The 19,346-nt window shown below is 51.9% G+C and overlaps 1 protein-coding gene across 2 annotated transcripts in view; it reads right to left on the reverse strand.

The window, feature by feature from the left end:
• SEZ6 (seizure related 6 homolog) overlaps positions 1 to 8,211 on the reverse strand; it is a 48,058-nt gene extending 39,847 nt beyond the window's left edge. For both annotated transcript variants that reach the window (XM_027975211.2, XM_027975210.2), the window contains exon 1: positions 7,967 to 8,211. In XM_027975211.2, coding sequence (XP_027831012.1) covers positions 7,967 to 8,021 — 55 coding nt within the window. In that variant the 5' untranslated portion in view covers positions 8,022 to 8,211. The remainder of the gene's footprint in view (positions 1 to 7,966) is intronic.
• Between the last annotated feature and the right edge of the window lie 11,135 nt (positions 8,212 to 19,346).

Below are 19,346 nucleotides of genomic sequence, written 5' to 3' on the forward strand. Positions count from 1 at the left end.
GAGAAGCTGTGGGGGTGGGGAGGGGAGGAGGGATCGGTGCTGGGAGTGGGAGGGGCTGGGTCTGCTTCTGTGCCTTTAATAAGGAGACAGAATGCAAAGCGGGGTAAAACAGCATGCAAATGAACATCTGTTAGGGGCTGCTCTGTGGTTCAGGCACTTTTCACAGGGGCCCTGCAGTTCTGCCCTTGCAGCCCATGACCAGCTGGAAGGAGAGTCCTGAGGGTAGAGAGAGGAGTCAGTGGGAGGGGAGGAGTGGGTGACTGGGGGAGATGCTGAGGTTTTTGCCAGGGTGCAGGAGTCCAACTGGGCTCCTGGGGACTTCACTGCGGGAAGGGAGAGACCCGCACTTTGGATTATTCTGCAACACTGGTGGTTTGGTGGCAGGTTCAGTTCAGTTCAGTTCAGTCATGTCTAACTCTTTGCAACCCCATGGACTGCAGCACACCAGGCCTCCCGATCCATCACCAACTCCCGGAGTTTACTCAAACTCATGTCCATTGAGTCAGTGACACCATTCAACCATCTCATCCTCTGTCATCCCCTTCTCCTCCCATCTTCAATCTTTCCCAGGATCTTTTCAAATGAGTCAGTTCTTCACATCAGGTGGCCAAAGTATTGGAGTTTCAGCATTAGTCCTTCCAATGAATATTCAGCACTGTTCTCCTTTAGGATGAACTGGTTGGATCTCCTTGCTGTCGAAGGGACTCTCAAGAGTCTTCTCCAACACCACAGTTCAAAAGCATTAATTCTTTGGCGCTCAAATTTCTTTATAGTCCAAATCTCACATCCATACATGACTACTGGAAAAACCATAGCCTTGACTAGATGGGCCTTTGTTGGCAAAGTGATGTTTCTGCTTTTTAATATGCTATCTAGGTTGGTCATAACTTTTTGGTGGCAGGAGGGACCCTGTATCTCCTCTGCCTTCTTGGGGGCTTAAAGGGACCCTCAGACCCAGCAGAGATGGGAAGAGTTGTGATGGAGGGCACCAAGTAAGGCCTGGCCCAGGGATCCCAGAGTCTTGCTGGGGCCCTCAAAGACTAAAAAGATGAGCCCTCTGACTACAGGTAAGAAACTGAAGCTCAGAAGAGTCCCTGGCTAGGAATCTTTTGTCCTTTTGAAGGTGAGTGGTTGGATGCTGTTTGGCAACTTATTTGTATCGCATTCAATTAAAATCAGAGAGTCTGTAGTGTAGCTGGTGAGGCAGTCACGGCTGAGCTTGTGAAGATTAAGGGCAGGGATTATGCTTTATTCCTGTCTATTAAAGCACCTGATAGGTGCTGTAAATAGAGAGGTGTTGCATGGAGAGGGGATGGGTAGATGAGGGATGGATAGGCTAAGTTCCTGGTGTGGGGCAGGTGAGAGAAGAGAGAGAACCCTGTGGGCTGGATGATCAGATAAAGAGGGGGTGGTTGAATTGAAACAAATAGAAGGTTCCAGATATAGCATTCCAGGTATGGGAAAATGGCTAAGGGAAAATGGAGAGGTTGGATTAAACAAGGCATGTACAGGGTCTAGGGTTCAGTCTCTCTCTGTCTCTCCATTGCCTCTTTCCCACCCACTGATTCCTTCTCATCTCCTGGCAGAGCCCCTTGTCACTACTGGGCCCAGCCAGGACCCCAGCCCACCCCCCACCCCGTATCCCTGGCTCCTTTCCACCAGCCTGCCTGCCAGCCAGGCTGCAGACTCTGCAGCCTGAGACCCGGATTGTTGTTAGAGAAGCGGCAGGTTTGTTTACTCCAGAGCCCGCCGAGAAATCTCAACAATCAATGGCCAACAACACTGGCGGCGCAGCGGCATCGATTCTTGCCTCCAAGGGCTGGCAGCCCGGTGGCAGGTAGGCAGGTGGAGGGAAGCTGGGGCAGGCTTGGTGCCCAGTTCTGTCCAAGAGCTGAGATTCAAGGCAAGCTTGGGCCTTCCCTGCCAGGGGCTGGACCTCAGCAGGAGTCGGGGTACCGGGTAGGTGGGGCAGCCCAGATTCAAGACAGGAGTGACTGGTACTCTTATTCACTAAGTCTCCTAAAAGATCAGAGAGTAAGAGTTACCCAAGGTCACTGGTCTCTGGGCCAAGACTTCAGGGTTCACTTGACCCCCAGTCCTGTGCTCTATCCTGGCCTCCAAGTGTCAGAAAGGGTGTTTTATTCTCCTGCCCTCTAAGGACTGAGCCAGATAAAGTATCCCTAATCTTCAGCAGTAAGGACTGAGGGTAGATGTCAGGAAAATAAGCCACTGTCACCACCAGAAACGTGCTAGAAGAAAGTCAGGGGCCATTTATATCTTGGGTCTGTCTGAACATGGGCTTGAACTTGGCTTATAAAATGCAGATAACAGCTTCTACCTCATAGAGGTGATATGAGGACTAAATGAGCTAATGTATATTATATAAAGCACTTAGTACAGTGCCTGGCACATTAGTTGGTAACTAATAAATACTTGCTATTATTGTTGCTACTACTACTATTAATAGGATAGTGATACTCTCCTGGGTTCTCATCTATTTGTACTGAAGATTTGCCTTAGGGTGGGGGAGTAGGCACAGCCCTGGCTGCAGTCAGATTTTGCAAAATGGAGAGGCACTTCCGAGTCATTTTATTACTTACTGGCTTTAAACCCAGGGTAAGTAACTTAATCTCTGAAACTCAGTTTTCCTATCTATAAAGTGGGGATAACTAGTCTCTGGTTTTATTAAATAGAAAAGGCTTAAAAATGAAAGACTTGGCTCCTGAGGGTACTAAGACAGGCCTCATACCCCAAAAAGATGTTCATGAGATGGATAAATGAATGAACCCCTAGGGATGGATGTTCCCCAGGGACAGCTCTTTTAGGAGCTGTGGAAGGTTCATGGACATGAATTGTTGTGGTTCTGGAGGACTCCTTCACCTCCACCTTTTCATTTAAGTGCATGAAAGGCTCAGAGCAGCTCCCAAGGTTTCATATTGGTCCTGCCAAGCTCTGAGAGGGTGTCTGAAGATGAGATGGAAGAGGAAGTGATAAAGACAGATGACATGGGGTTGCCCCTCCCTTATCTCAGTTCTTAAGTTCATGCAGGGCACCCCTCCTAGGCAGCAGAAGTGGTGGGTACATGCTATGGGAAGGAATCAAGAAGCCTAGGCTCTGGGCTTAACTCTGCCATTGCCTACCTGTCCAGGTCAGGAGTTTATTCAATGGGTATTTAACGTCCACCAAGCGCCCCTGGGGACCCGAGCAGTGGTGGTACCAGGGCAGCTGGAGACAGGCTTTAGCCCTCTTAGAATGGCCATCAGAACCCCACCCCCAAGCCGCCTCAGGCTGACGGCGTGACAGCTTAATTTGTGGAAGGAAAAAACTAAGTCAAGGCTATAATTTACAGTTGGGATAATTGGCCAACCGTTAGGAAAGGGAAAAAATTCTAACATACAATCTATGTAAAAATAGTGTGCTTGCTACGCAAACTCAGCTTTAGTCCCAGCTGCCATGCACCCAACTCTCCTTTCTAAACAGGCAGCTGACCCTAAACTTCTTCCAGAGAAGAATTCTAGAACTGTCCTGAAATGGAGGGTCTGAGCAGAACATACTTGGCGCCTTCCCTTCTGTGTTCAGTCTTGCTCCTGGAAAGGGGCATCAGGCGCTAGGAGCTTGTGACCCCACAAGGTGGGCAACTTGATGGGGGAAAGCCAGGGGGTGATGGGAGCCCAGAAGACTGCCCCAGCTCAGGCTGAGGGTCTGAGAAACCATAGAGTAGATGCCCCATAAATATATGCTGAAGAACTCCATGAAGGGCCAACTAAGCTGGGACCTGAGGCATGAGGTAGAGTGAGCCAGGTTGGCCCAGGAGAGGAAAAGAATTTCAGGCAGAAGGGACAGCAAGAGCCCAGAAGCTGATGAGAACATGGCTAGTTCCGGGAACTGATTGTCTTGGCTGGGCAAGTTGGCTTCCTGCTGGAAATAATCTGAAAGGGGCCTTGGAGACCTCCGAGTGTCTGCTCCCCACCTCCCAGCTGCTGACTCTGGCTGGTAGCATTGTCTCCTCAACACCACTCCCCCAGCCACTTACATACAGAGCCTGGCTCTTCTTCCCTGAGAGCAGGCCAGTAAGCTGAAGACCCAGAAATCTGCCCTAATGTGCTTTCAGGCTTGGTGCCCACCAGTTTGGTGCACCCTTAAATTGAACGTTCCAGAAGGTGGAGACCTACAGAGGACAGAGGCATGCCTGAGGCCAGACAGGTAGCCTAAGGCTCTTAACCACCTGAAGTGAGAGATTCCTTCTCTAAAGTAACCCCTGCCTATAGGCCCTTTTCCACACCCTCTTTCTTATTTGGGGGCTGGGGTACCCAGCTCTGACAGCTCTGCCCAGGTGGAGGCGCAGCATCCCTGAACTGAGCCTAGCCTGGCAAATGGGGCCTGCAGAAGTGGGGACAAGGAGGGGAGGGGAGCTGGCAGGCTTGGACACCTATGTAGGGCTGGGGTGAAGGGAGGGCTTTAAAGAAGCAGGATTTTTAACGTGCCCCCCCCACCATTCAGACAGCCATTGGTGGGAGAGGTACAGAAGCTCTAATTAAGCCCAGTTTCCAATTAAACCCAGTCCCTGTGTCTCCTTGATCCCCATTAGCACCCCATGGTGTCCCCAAGGCATTTTAAGCTGCCACCCTGCTGAGGAAGCTGGGACCTCCGCCAGGGCCTGCCAAGCTTGATGAGCTTGGGCCCGTGAGGGGTAAAAAGCCAACCCAGACTTTCCCTCCAGTCCACGGCAGTCTCTGGGCCTTCCAGTCTCCTCAGAAGCCCAGGGGAGTCTCCTGGCTGCCATGTCAACCCCCGGGGCTCTGGGTACAATCTAGACTGTCTCCCACTGAGCCTTGTCCCCAGCACTCTCACAATGTGCCAGGCTGGGCAACAGGGAGAAGGGTTTGGCGCTAGCTTTGGCTTCAGCCCCCAGACTCAGGAATGTACCTTGAGACTCCAGCACCTACCACAGAGTCTGCAGGAAGCAGCAATTACCATTTCAGGTTAAGGCAGCCCTGGTTTGTTAACCCCTTCAGCACTAGGGCTCCTGGAGGCCAGGTTTTCCTTCTCTTCTTGCCTTCCAGACCCTGTTCCCCAGTTCTTGGCACAATGAATGACCCCTACTTTCTGTCCTCTCCCTCACTCTTCCCACCGAACACTCCATCAGAGTTCAGAGATGGGGAGCATCAGGTCCAAGGTCACACAGCCAGTGGAGGGAGCCTCTGCCTCTGGACACCCAAGTCTCACCCCAGTTTCTGCAACTTCCACCTTCACCGTCTCCCCAGGCCACGTTCACACATGCAGAGTTTAATTAACTTTATTGATATTCAGAAATTAGGAGAATGACTAAAGGTAATTGCTCATTAAAAATCATTAAACTGACACAGCAGGCTTGGGCACACGCTGCCCCTCCCAAACCGCTTTCCTCCCACCTCGTGGCAGGATCGCCAGCTACCAACTGCGGGGAGGATTACTGGTGGCTCACGGCGCCCCTCAAGCCTAATGCTGACTGTGCCCCCCGCGGCTGCAGAGGGAGCAGGGAGCTGAGCCCATGGGGTTGAGCTTGGCCCAGCACCATCTTGTCGTGCCCCTCTAGGTCTCCACCTCTCCCATCTCCCGCCGCTTATGGATCACTTCTGGCTGCATCTGTGTCTCTCTGCCTAAACGTGAGCAAAGCTCTGAGGCTCCCCTCTTGAGGCCACGAGACTGAGGGATGCAGCACTCAGGCCGCAAACGCTCACAGCCTGAGGCCCTTACTGCTTGGGGCCTCCTTCTCATGGCTGAAGCCCCCAGGAGTCCTGAGATGGCCCAGTGCATTGTCTCTCAGTGAGACCACTCAGTACCCCAGGGACTGGGACCCTGCAGCCCTGCTGGGAGGAAGAGGTGCACCAGGGCTGGCCCAGGTCCAGGCCTTCTCTCCTCATGCCTGGCATTGCTGGGCTGCTTCCTCTTCTCCTTTGGGGGTGGGTATAAACAAAGATCTTTCCAAGCAGGCAGACCCCTATTCAACATACCACTTGGGGGAGAAGTCTCTTGGGCACTGGAGAGGTCCAGAGGGTCAGGGAGGGACACTGGCTGGAGACACATTGACTCTCGGCCACAGAGTGAACCGGTTCTTCTCCATGCTCACACCCATGACCCCCTAGCGAGGCCCCGCCAGGCTACTGGACACCCCAGCCATCCTCCTGGAGACCCACAGTCTCACTCTAGCCCTGCAGGGAACTCTCTGGCAGAGGCTGCATCACACACTAGCGGCCTTCCACACTCCTCACACCCACTCACTGCTGAGTCCTCATGCAACATCCAGACCTTCTGAAGCACAGACATACTTGGACCTACTACTCCAGACACTCTGGGCCCTGACTACATTCACAGCAGCCCCACACACCCTCACGGGAGCCTTCGGACTATAGATTAGGAGGCACACACAGGCTCTGCAACCCAAGGGAGCTGTCCAGCTCAAGAATGTGGCCCAATCTCAAGATGTGTCCCAAACTCCCAGGGACATTTTCCGACAGCTGGGCCAGGATGCAAGCTTCTCTCCCTTCTCCCTGCCCCATCGCAGCAGGGCGTTCGGGACTTTTTCCCTCTCCCTCAACGGGAACACATAGTACTGAATTCCTGGAATCACAAAAGAACCCGGCAAAGGCCACCGGCCGCCAGGGAGCAGAGCGAGCATACCTGGCTGTGTGCTACTAGAACTAGAGGCTCAGAGAGGGGTTTCCATGTCTCTGAGGACAGAGAGCAAAGAAAACTGCGGTCCAGGGGCCCAATCTGGCCCCATCTCCACTGTGCTGAGCTCCAACGAGGCCCGGGAAGATGGAATGATGAGGTTAGAAACTCCCACCTTCTTCCTCCTCCGCATCATGCCCTACTAACCACATGCCTAAGGGATGGCGGGTCCCAATGCCAAGCAAGATTTCAGCGATCTCACCAGCTGACTGGCTGCAGTGGAAGAAAGAAGTGGGTGCCCGCAGTTTTGATGAGTGTTTGTTTGAGCCAGGGCAGGTTGCATGGAGACAGACTCGGAAACCTTCCTTCCTCAAGGCACAGAACCCCCCCATTGTCTCCCTAACATTCCCTTGCTGCCCACTTCATGGCCAAGCTTCCCTCGACCCAGGACTGATGAAGTTGGAGCTCTGACTGCAAGCGGGGGACAGAGGAAGGACCTCAGGGTGGGGTGCCAGTCCTCCCGCGAAGAGTCTTCGGCCATGGTGTGGGTGGGGGCCCGAGCAGGACGGCAGGCCGGGAGGGAGGAAGAGCTCTGGGGGTGTGCAAGGGTGGAAGGTGCAAGGAAAGGGCTCCGAGGAGGACGGAGTTTTTATCCCAAGACTTCAGCTGTTGCAGCCCAAGGCAGAGCAAGGAGCCAGATAGGGGTCCCCGGGCCCCTCGAGTTTCTCCCTGGAATGGTACTCTTAAATTCCGACCTCTGCGTGGCAGCGCCAAGGCGGAGAGAGGTGGGCGAAGTCCCAATTTCGGGTCCCGCCGCCATCTGGCCCCGTCCCTCCGCTGTGAGGCCCCAGAACCGGCGGCAAAGTCGAACGAAGTTTGGCGGGCGACAAGGGAGGCGGGACTGCGGGCCGCCAGCGGGACCGTCCCGACTCACTGCCCTGTGTCGTCCTCCCCCCGGCACGCGCTCCCCAACGCTCCTAGACGCCCGGAGAGTGTGGAGAGGTAGCGCGCGGGTGAACGCGTGAGTGTGTGCGGGGAGGGGGTGGCGTGATGAATTGCAGCTGAGAAATCCCATTAGATCCGGAGAGATGATTAAAGGCGAGGTCTCGGGCGGGTGCGAATGGCGGGAGCAGCGGCAGCTTCCCGCCCCGCGGAGCCCGCGCCCCGCCCGGCTTGGCCGGCGCAGGGGGCAGAGCAGCCGGCGGAGAGCAGTGCCCGGGCTGGGCAGCCAGATACGCGGAGCTGAGCTCGGGGACAATCTTCTCTTCCCACCCCCGGGACCCTGCCCCTGCCGCCGGACGCCGGGGTCCCTTACCGTGAGCCAGTAGCGCCAGCAGCGAGGGCAGGAGCAGTAGGGCTGCCGGGCGCATGGTGCCGGTGGCGGCCGCGCCCCAGATCGGGGCAGCGACGGGAGGGCTGGGAGCTCAGCTGGGCTCGGGCGCGGGGGACAGTGCCGGGTCCGACCCGGGAAGAGGGAGCGTGGCTGCCGCCGCCGCCGCCGCCAGCGCCTGACAGAATCAGCACCACGGCCAGCGCCTGGCGTCGGCGCCGGGGATCGCCGCGCGGGGCTGGGGGCGGGGGCGCGGGAGGAGCGGCTTACCGTAAAGTCTCAAGCAAAGGCGCAGAAGACCCAGCGACGGGAGGACAGCCTCCCTGCGCCGCCGCCAGCTCTGAGGAAGGACTTCCCTGCTAACGTGGGCACACGGCTCCCGCCCTTCCCAGCTGCCCACGCCCAGCCAAGTCTGCCGCCCTCTCTCTCATTAGCAGCCTACCGAGGAGGTGGGGTTCTAACCTGATGTCTCCGTGAGAGAGCCACCCTGTCACCATCTCTCCCCACACCATCCTGGTACCTGAGGGCGCCAAGGGTGACCTGGGAAGGCGTTCGCGAATGAGGCAGCTGGCGAGGCCCGCGTGCCCTTGTGGCAGCTCCGTCCTGAGCCTATAATGAAGATGGCTTTTGAACGTACAAAGGACAATAAATTATTACTTTGCGCTCAATAAATGCCAGGGCTCCAGGCAGCTGCATCAGCAGCAAACTGTGCTCACAGAAAAGCTTAATTATCCTGATATTATAGTTAAAAGCCAGTAGTACTCGTGTCCTGGGAAGACATTCTACACTTGGCAGGAGCTAACTTGGCCAAATTGTGGGCAAGTGAAGGTAATATCCTGGGTCTGCATGTGGCCCTGAATCTCCAGGACCCTGCCTTGGCCCCCCTACAGGAGCAAAGAAACCACAATGCTAGCCAGTGAGAGCAGACCCTTCACATCTATCCCTGCAGGTTCCTGGAACTGGTGGAGAAAATGGGATAGGCATGGGGGGGTGGGTTGCAGTGGAGTGTGAGGGCATTTCCCTAGGATTATTTTAGATAGAGGCTTGAAGGAAGGCCAGGGGGGTAACCAGGAAAGTGGTACCATTCAAGGACATGGAAGAACAAGCTTTGACGGCTCTGCTTAGACTGAGGAGCCCCAGTGAGTCACAGAACAGCAAAGGGGGCAATCAGATCCCTGAGGCAGATGTTTAGATCCAGAGGTTTTTCTGGCTCCAAGGATGAGCTCACTGGAAGAGCCTCAATGGACAAATGGGACATCATCCTGTGACCGATGTTATTCTCCTTGTAGAGGAAGAAGAGGGCTGAACTCCCTGCAGCTCCCAGGGAGAATAGCTTTCTGTTTAGGTCTTTGCACATGAACTTGGCTCCTCTCCAAAGCTTCCAGACCCCAGTCATTTTCCAATGCCCTTCCTTATCTCATCCTGGAAGCAGGTGGCAAGACTTCCGCTCTGAAGTCATTCCTCAGAGTCTTTTGGTCCTTACTACTTTCACAGTTTTTCAGCTCTACTTCTCAGATTCTCTCTAGATTCTCTTGCTGTGGGCTCTGAGGAGTTACCTTGATGGCTGTAAAGAAGCCTAGACAACAGGCAGGTGGCATGTAGAATTACCTGGGGGTATCACTGGGAGAGGATTTCTGGACAATCATTTCAAGAAGCTGAGAAAAAAGAGGGCAGTAGCAGATGGATGGCAGAAGGGAGGGGACTTGACAAAAGAATCAGAGGTAAGGAGAGGAAGCCAGGAAAGAAGATGCAGAGGGGAGGGAGGAAGAGAGCTGCCAACAGAGGATGGAGGTAGAAGGTTTTGCGGCTCAGGAGAGGAAATACTGGCAAATGGCAAGAGATTCCTCCTTGAAGTTATTTCTGAGCTCCTCCTTGATTCTTTGGCTCCTCTGAACTACATAACTTGGGCAGAGGAGGGTGAATCATGACCCAGGGATGAACCTTGTGTGCCAGGATGATTCATGCGAATTTGGAGGCTGGTGGAAGCTGGGCTCCTTGATAAGCTGGGCAATACTCACAAAAAGGAGGAGCTTAGGAACCTGTCACATCATGGTTTTTATTGCCTGAACTAACCGCATTGGAGGGGGTGGGGGTTGTCCAATAAAGACTACAAGTCCCAGAATTCATCATCCTGCCCTGAGCTCAGAGGATGGGTTTGCATCATGGGGAAAATACGCACCTAGGTTGTCTGTCCCTCCCTCCTAAAGATGGTCAATGTGGGCTCTCTGCCATGGGCTCCTAGCTAGGTTGAGGCAGAGATTGCACCAAATTGGGAAGCAGTAGAGTTTCTGTCAACACCTATCTCATGCACTTCAAGGGGCTCATTCTGCCCAGATCTTAGCATCACCCACAAATTAAGTACAATAAGATGCCCTAGGGAACATTGAGCTCTATGCTATGGATTTACAATGCGCTCAAGTCGTATATGCATTTGAAAGTACCAGCCTGGGGAGACTTGCAAGGCTCCCTTTACTGGTCTTGTTTCTCCTCTTTGCTTTGTGCCCCCCACCTGATTGTTACCCCAGAGGGTCTTGGACCTCCTTGTCTGTGTAATTGCTTGCTTAATTGTTTTCTGTACTAGTCATCAACTCTTTGAAGGCACAGAACATGTCTATCTCTTCCACTCCCAACCTTACTGGTGCCCCACGTATAGTAGATGCTTAATAAATATTTGTGAATAAATGATGGCATGCCCATGGCATATCATTGGTGCTAAATTCATGCTGTGAGATAATGGAGAAGGGGACAATTGCTTTTGGGGGTGAAGGGAGGTCGCTGAGAGCTTCACATAGGAGATGGGTTGACTGAAATCAGCCTTTTTTTGGTTGATAATTTTTTAAAAAGCATTGTTTTTTAAAAATTTATTGACTCTGCTGGGTCTTACTTGAGATAAGCGGGATCTTTGATCTTCATTGCAGTATGCAGAATCTAGTTGCAGCATGTGGGATCTAGTTCCCTGACCAGCGATCAAGCCTGGGCCCTCTGCATTGGGAGCATGGAGTCTTAGCCACTGAACCACCAGGGAAGTCCCGTGAAGTTAGCCTTAATTATGCCTGAGGTTTCAGGGGAGAGGAAGAAGGAGGGCATCCAGAGTGGAGGGAGTGACTTATGCAAATACAAGGTTGTGGGAAATGCAAGATGATCTGGGGTCAGTGAGAAGACTGGTTCTGGTGGGGCAGGGAGTGTCTGTAGGGACACAGGAGGAAGCGTTGGAGCAGGTGGGGGCCAGGCTTTGTGGTCGTCTGAGTCATAGGACATCCTCAGTGGCAATACTGCAAAGGATTATGCCATCACAAAGATATTTACACCAAAACCAGAGAATCTGGAATTCTTAAGGTGGGTTTTCAATGACCAAGGCCAGTGATAGGAACTGAGGGGTTCACTGCTCACTCAGACGGTGGGGGAAGGGATCTGAGTTACAGCTGTTGCATTAGGACTGGGAACTAGAGAGGGGCTTTCCAACCTCAGGGACCCTCCTAGCCTCTGGCCAGAGAGTGCCAGACATCCAGCACAGCCCCCTGGAGAAGCCAGCCTCACTTCCCCACTCCCAAACAGCCCATCAGTTTGTGGCATCACAGGCACATTGGTGACTTATTTTGAAGTGCCTGGATGACATTTCCTTTCTGAGTGAGAGAAGAAGAAAATTAGTCTTCAAGACAGCTTTCAAACCAAAACTACATCTTGTGGAGCCAACTGGGTTTTGAAGTTTCAGGGAAGCAGGGGCAGGGGCTACCACCTCTGTCCAGAGACTCCTGGGGCACAGGGAAGCCTGCTCACCTCAACCCACTCCCTCAGGTGTGTTTCCAAGACCCTGCAGCATCCGGAACAGTCTGGGATGCCATGGCTCCAACCAAGCTTCCCTTTGTACATGCCTGCTCCGTTGCTGAGTTGTGACCGACTCTTTGCGAACCTATGGACTATAGACCACCAGGTTCCTTTGTCCATGGAATTTCCCAGGCAAGAATGCTGGAGTGGGTTGCCATTTCCTTCTCCAGAGGATCTTCCCAACTCAGGGATGGATCCTCATCGCCTGCATTGGCAGGCAGATTTTTTACCACTGAGCCACTAGGGAAGACCCAGCCAGGCTTCCCAGAGAATCCAAAATCAACCCTTTGAATTTAGGGGCAGGAGGAGGGCCCTGCTCTCATAAATGGGAGTTCTGACTCCTCAGCATTTGCTCCTGCTCTGGGAGGAGGACCAGATCAACCCTAGCAAGAGCAAAGGTGGGTGGGAGACAGCAGCAGAAAAGGGTCTGATGTGAGCTGCTTTCCATCTCCGGACTGAGGCCTCCAGCCTGCCCACCACCCCCAGCCAAGGTCTTTGATCCTCCTCAGCTCCATAAATGTTTAATGCCACTGGCTGGGCAGAAATGAGGCAGGTGCTGAAGCAAAGAGACTGGGGGTAGGACTTAAGATCCGTGATGCTGGCTAGATTATTTTCACGTAGGAGCCCTGGGATGGGTGGGAGGAGGCCTTCCCCCTCCATGTGACTGAAGTCCCAGGATTCAAGTTTGTGGCACTAATGAAGGAAACTCTAAAAACCCACCAAGGGGCTGAAAATAAAATGAATAATCAATTGCAGAAGCCCAGTTCCTGGTTTGATTGAAGGAGAAAGATGGAAAGTTAAATGACAATCGAATGCAAATACAGCTCAACAAACACCACAGCAATTACCAGGCGCAGGAACCACATGGTGCTTGCAGGCAGCAGGGGTTGGCAATTTGGAAGCCTGGGTTTATCCAGAGGTGATGGGCGTGGGGCCATTTTAATGGACAGTTAAATAGATGCAACACCCCCCTCCCTGCATCTACTTTGCATACACTGCTACTGAATGGGGAACTGGCCTTCTGCATCCAGAGGAAGGTTATGCCACCTTCTGTGGCTGCCTTCGCCTCATTTCAGAGTGGAAGAGGACTCGAGTGCCTGGGAGGTGAGACCAAATGGCTCTTGGATCAGAGGACCTTGACATGGTTGTGCCAGTCTCATCAGATTCTTCACATCACCTCGTGCAGAAGGGATGAGGGTTGAAATTGAAAGAAGTCTGTAGGGTCCTCTGAGAAAGGGCTCAAGGTGCTGGCCTTCCAACAGCCAAAAAGCCCTGGGTGAGAGTGGCCTTCTCTTCTAGATTTGCATAATGCTTTGCATCTCATTTGAATGCCATTAATTTGGTGTCAGGCTAGGTTGGCACTGCGTAGAAAAGAGAACAGCTGGCCTTCTCCCTCCTCTCTGTACCCTGAGGCTCACCCTGAGCACAGCCCTCCCTAACTTGGGGGATGAGGCTTTCACTTCCACCACCCCCTCAATGTTCCCTGGCACTTGGAGAGTCTCTCAGTGAAGCCAACTCCTAAAAGCCAAGGCTGCCTGGGCAGTGCGGCCACCTGCAGAGTTATGCAGGAGGAAGAAGAGAGGGTCCCCCAAGGTTGCCCTCGCCAGACCCAGAGGATCCATTGGAGGATGCAGGCAGCCTTCTTCTCCCCAAGCAATCAAGGCGGCTTGGCTTGGAAAAGGTCCAAAGATAATAACCCAGAAAGGGAGGGAACAAAGACAGGTGATAATCCCAGAGAAATATGGAGAGCTCTAGAAATAAAATGCTCTGAACTCAATATTTCTAGTGCTTGAACTTACATAAAATACATCTGTCCAGAGGCATTGGGTTTATGGTCGTGTGGCTCAGGCTGGAGACCTGGTACCAGGATGATGACCATGGGATGAGGGAATGAGTCACGGTGGGGGGGCAGTGAGCTCCTGAGAAAGGGGAAGGAGCCCAAATACATCATGCGGGCTGTCAGATGGGCCTCAGGGGGCTACTGTGAACTGAGGGTGGGGATGGGAGGAACAAAGCTTCCCTGGCTGGCTGAGATGACCCTCAAAGGCATTTGGCGGGATTTCCCTGGTGGTCCAGTGGTTCAGAATCCACCTTGCAATGCAGGGGATGTGGTTTCCATCACTGGTTAGGGAACTGAGATCTTCCATTCCCTGAGGCAACTAAGCCTGTGCACCACACTGGAGAGTGCCAGCGCTGCAATGGAAGATCCCAGATGATGCACGAAGATTCTACTTGCCTCAACTAAGACCTGACACATTCAAAAAAAAAAATATATATATACACACACACACACACACACACACATATATATATATATATATATATATATATATTTTTTTTTTTTTAAAGGCATCTCAGCTCTTTCCTATGTGGAGCCAGCTATAGTGCCCCAACTACTTCTTACCAGGTTTGACCTAACTGGAATCTTGATCAGCAGTAGGTAGAAATTATTTATGTATAGGAAAGCAAGGAGGAGGTGCCAATGACCAAAAACTGGTTTCCTTTTGTCGGGGAGAGCCTTTCTACCCTATAGAATCCCAAGACCAGCTCCACCCACCTCCAGGTGGGCAGGATGGGTGAGGGACGAACCACAATCCCAGTCAGACTGATCTCAGCCTTTGCCTCTGACAGCACTCACCCTGGGTCATGCCATGCCTGGGGGCATGCCCCTCCACCCTTTTTTAAGGCCTGAGATAAGACTAGGGGGTTGCTTTGGATAATATGAGAGGATAATTGAGTTTTCCTGTTTGAGCAAACCCAGGCATGAAGCTTCAGAATTACATAAAAGATAGACTTATAGCTGATTCATATTTTACAGAAGGGCTTTAGGTAAATTTCCTCTTTAAAAAATTGCCACATACATTTGAAGCAGATTTATGAAAATTTGGTATACTTCTCATTGTTTTTAAGAAGTTAGCTCTAAATCCAGTAGGCTGTACTTGACCTTTAAAAATAAGAATAACAGCACCATTTATTATTTACTATTACTGGACACTGAGCTGCGGAATTTAACTACATTCTCACAGTAATCCTATGAAATAGGCACTGTTACTGTCCCCATTGTACAGATGAGGAAACTGAGGCTCTGGGAGACTAAATGATTTGTAGTTACCTAGTAGGTCAAACCAGTATATACAGACTACCATGGCAGAGCAGAAATGCATATATGTCAATGCACCTTTGCAGGCTCCTCTGGTGCAGGGGAGGGCAGGCCTCTCGGAATAGGTGGGGCAGGACTGGTTATTTATCAGTTTATTCTTTAGACAAATATTAAGCGTCCACAGTGCTAAATGCTGGGGACACAGAGGTGAGTAAAAACAGGCCCTGCCCCAGCCTACTCAGAGCTCATTGTCTAGAACGGGAGACCTTACACAGAACAGCCTGAACAAATGCAAAGCTACAGTGTAGCAGGTACTCAGGAGAGGTTCCCAGGGCTGTGGAGGCCCACACTGGGGACCTGACTTAATCAGGGAAGGCTTCCTTGAGGAGGTACTGATTGAGTAGAAAGCCAAGGGACATGTATGAGTTATTCGATCAAATAGGAATGGAGAGTATGCTCCATGCAGAAGTAACAGTAGGTGCAAATTCCTGTGGTAGGCAGGACTAAGAAACAGTTAGTGTGGCTGGATCATAGAGAACAAGAAGCATGGGGTGGGGAACTTCCCTGATCCAGTGGTTAAGAATCCACCTTGCAAAGCAGGGAACATGGGTTTCATCCCTGGTGGGAGAACTAAGATCCCAGAGGCCACGGAGCAACTAAGCCCATGTTCAGCAATGGAAGATCCTGCATGATGCAATAAAGATTCCACGCACCTCAACTAAGACCTGATGTAGCCAAAGAAATAAATGAATAACTTTAAAAAAAGAAGTGTGGGGTGGGATGCAGCTAGAGAGGCAGACAGGTATAGAACTTCAAAGCTGGGGTGGGGGCTGTACATGACCTCTAGGCTGCCCATCTGTCCATGTGTTCATCTGTCCGTGCATTCACTCAGCCTTCCTCCAATCTCCTACCCAGTTCATTCATCACCCTCTCACTTGTTTGCTTACTGAATGAGGGACTATTTATCGTGGCAGGACCTCAGTGCCCTGTTGGAGGGGCAGAGCCCTCAAGGGGCTCCCAGGGAGGGGAGAATTAGTTTCACCACACTGTGACATAGCACGTCCATCTGTACAAAGTTCTTCAGCAGGCAGTCACAACCCTTGAGGCCAAGTGTCTCCCATAGTTCAAGCTTCCAAAGGCAAAGCAACATTAACCCCTCCAGGGAGATCTTCCAGCCACACAATTCTTCCTGCCACCTAACCTCGTTCCTTTCAGCAACAAAAGTAGCCCACTTCTCACAGCCCCAAGGTGGGGAGTGTTTCTGATGGCCCTTTTCACTTTTTTTGGGTTCCGAGGCATCCCTGTCCCAGATGAACACAGGGAAAATTGGTCAGGTCTCCCTCAGATATCAGAATCCAGTTCCAGACACTGCCTTTTCTGGGCATAAAAAATAGGACAGAAATCCCAAATGTCCCTTAGTTCCAGCCATACACTCCCACTCTTCACTCCTCCTTGAACTATTTGTCCTTTGCTTGTGACATCACAGTGGTCTCTATGGCAACCAATTGTGAGGTCACCAATCCTTAAAGCAACAGTGTCTGTAGGGCCAAACAATGGCCAGGAAGAGACAGGGAGAAGGCAAAACGGAGGCTTGAGAAGAAAACCAGCTTCTACGCAGAAAGTACAAGGCCATTCAAGACCCATAGGAGGGGGGAGGACTCTATTCTAGCCCATCCTCAGGGAGGTAAAAACAGCTTATTGACTTTGTCCCTCATTGAAAAGCTTCTACACTGACAAACAGCCTCTGTGAAATTGCCCATGAAGGGAGAACTTCATCTAATCCCATCCAGATGGGCTGTAGACAGTGATGGGACCTAGTAAGCAGCATCCTGGGATCACTGATGTGGCCCCATGTATCACTGGGAAGTGAGGTAGGAGCATGGTTCTGTTCTCAGCCCCACTGGCCTAGAGGGGCTGGCCAGGACTGGCCCATGTTTGAGCCTTGATCTTCTTATCAGGGAAGGAGAGAGGATGTGAAGTTGCCAAGGAGGGGGAAATTGCTGATACTTCTCAGGGAGGACGAGGCAGGCCTGCTGGCTCCCCCGAGATCATGTTAGTGGTTTGCAAACTGGAAAGGGAGACTGCTCATCAAGAGGCTGGCAGGGGGAAATGTCCCTGGTGGTCCAGGACTTCCCTAGCGGCTCAGACAGTAAAGAATCCGCTTGCAATGTAGGAGACACGGGTTCGACCCCTGGGTCAAGAAGATCCCCTGGAGAAGGGAAAGGCTACCCACTCCAGTATTCTTGCATGGAGAATTCCATGGGCAGAGGAGCCTGGTGGGCTACAGTCTATGGGGTCTCGAAGAGTCGGACATGACTGAGTGACTAACACTTTCACTTTTTAGTGGCTAAGTCTCCATGTTCCCAATACAAGGGGCCCCGGTTTGAACCCTGGTCAGGAAACTAGATCCACAAGTTGCAAATAAGAGTTTCCATGCTGCAACTAAAGATTCTGTGTGTCACAATTAAAGATCCAGCATGCTGCAATTAAAGATCCCTCAGGCTGCAAAGAAGATTGAAGATCTGTGTGCCACAACTAAGAGTCGCTGCAGCCAAATAAATTAGTTTTTAAAAAAGAGGCTGGGGGCATCCTGAACAGTGACCAGGCTTCGAATTCAGATCTGATTGAATTCATCCCAGCCTTTAGCTTGCCTTGAGCAAGTCTCTGAGCCTCTCTGGGCTTCCACTTCTTTGCATATAAAAGGAAGACGATGCCACTTACCTTTCAGAGAAATATTCAATGAGATAACCTGTAGGAATGCTTGGCACATAATAGGTGCTCAATAAATGTTATAGCTTTCTATCAACCATTAGGCTGGGGCTTGCATATTATATGTGTGTCATGAATGTTTGGACTCTAAATGCAGCGTAAGAACAGAGGGCAGTATTTAGAGCAAGAGAAGTCAGTGGATCTGGGTTCAAATCCTGATCCTTACCAGCTATAAGCTTTCAGGCAAATTGTCTTACAGTTTCCTTAAACTGTGAAATGGGGACTCATGATAGTATTGTCCTCATAGGATTGCTTAGGACTAAATGAGGCAGGGAGAGAGCAAGCCTGGCGCACATGAAATGCACAGTGCCTGGTGGTGATTGTGCTCAGTCCTGAGTGGTTCTGCGCATGCTGAGCAGTCTCTGTTCACTGTCAGCTTGAAGGGAGTGCCAGTAATCTGCGGGGTGTCTGGAGCCAGAGAGCAGGTCAGCCTCAGACAGGGGGAGAGCAGGGCCGTCTCCGCGGGAAGGGGTCACCACTTCCTGTTTTGGTTCCCCCAGCGTGGACCCTCAGGACTGCTCCCAGCTCATGCCAGTCGCAGCGGCTGGGTCCCCCAGCTGGGCTGTGCGCATGCGTGCTCAGTCGCGTCTGACTCTGCGACCCCATGAACTGCAGCCCGCCAGGCTCCTCTGTCCATGGGATTCTCCAGGCAAGAATACTGGAATGGGTTGCCATTTCTTCCTCCAGGAAACGAGCGCTGGACTATGTCTCATGCCTTTGTGAAGCCCACGCCAAGGCCTGACACAAGGCAGAGAGTCAGCAGCAGTTCAGGTGAACTGAGTTAGACACTGTCTTGATAATCCTGTGCTGGTTAACATGAAGTGTGCATATATATACCCCACGGCAGGCTCTGGCCTAAGCATTTTGCCTGTTGTTGAACCTTTGAGGTAGATGTTATTATCCGTTTTAAAAATGAGGAAATAGAAAGGCTAAATAACCTGCTCAAGGTCACACAGCTAGTAAGCAACAATGGGTCCGGGCTACCAGGCTCTAGAACCTGCACTCTCATGTTAACCCCAGCCTCATGGGCCCTGTTCAGCTGTTGTGCACATCTTCAGACAGGAATTTTCTCCCCTAGCTCTGCCCACCCCATCCCTCTCATCTTCTGACTGAGCCTGGGCCCAAGGCTGCCCAAAGAATGCAAATTCCCTCCCCCGCCCCACCTGCCTCAGCCGTCCCCCTCCCCCTCTGTTGAAATAAAGCTTCTGCTGCCGCTGTCACTGCCACAGCTGAAACCACCACCGGATCCTTTGCTTATTTCAAGTCCTCCTAAAGCTTGTTGAGTTCTTAACTTATTAAAGATAAGCACATGGAAATAGGGAGCAAATCTCTTTATTTATGACATAATCTCCAGCCCAGAAAAGCGGCAGGAACAGTGTTGCCTATATTAGGGAACCAATAGGAAAAAAATCAATTAGATCCGCCAGAGCGTTTCCCTATTAACTTTCTTCTGATGTTTCTCTTAAGGCCGGCCATGGGGGTCTCCACCAGCCACCAAGCCAGAGGAGAGAGGAGAGCTTTGTAGGAACAGAAGCAGGAATGTCACGAGGAAGGCAGCAGACCAGGCTCACAGACAGATGCAGGAGTCTCTCCATCCTGGGTCTCCTTCACGGCTTTCCAAACCTCAGCCAGGAAGTCCTTATGGTGATCTGACCTCCATGTTTCTTGCTG

This window comes from Ovis aries, chromosome 11 (assembly GCF_016772045.2).
Source record: "Ovis aries strain OAR_USU_Benz2616 breed Rambouillet chromosome 11, ARS-UI_Ramb_v3.0, whole genome shotgun sequence".
NCBI classification, from domain to species: Eukaryota; Metazoa; Chordata; class Mammalia; order Artiodactyla; family Bovidae; genus Ovis; species Ovis aries.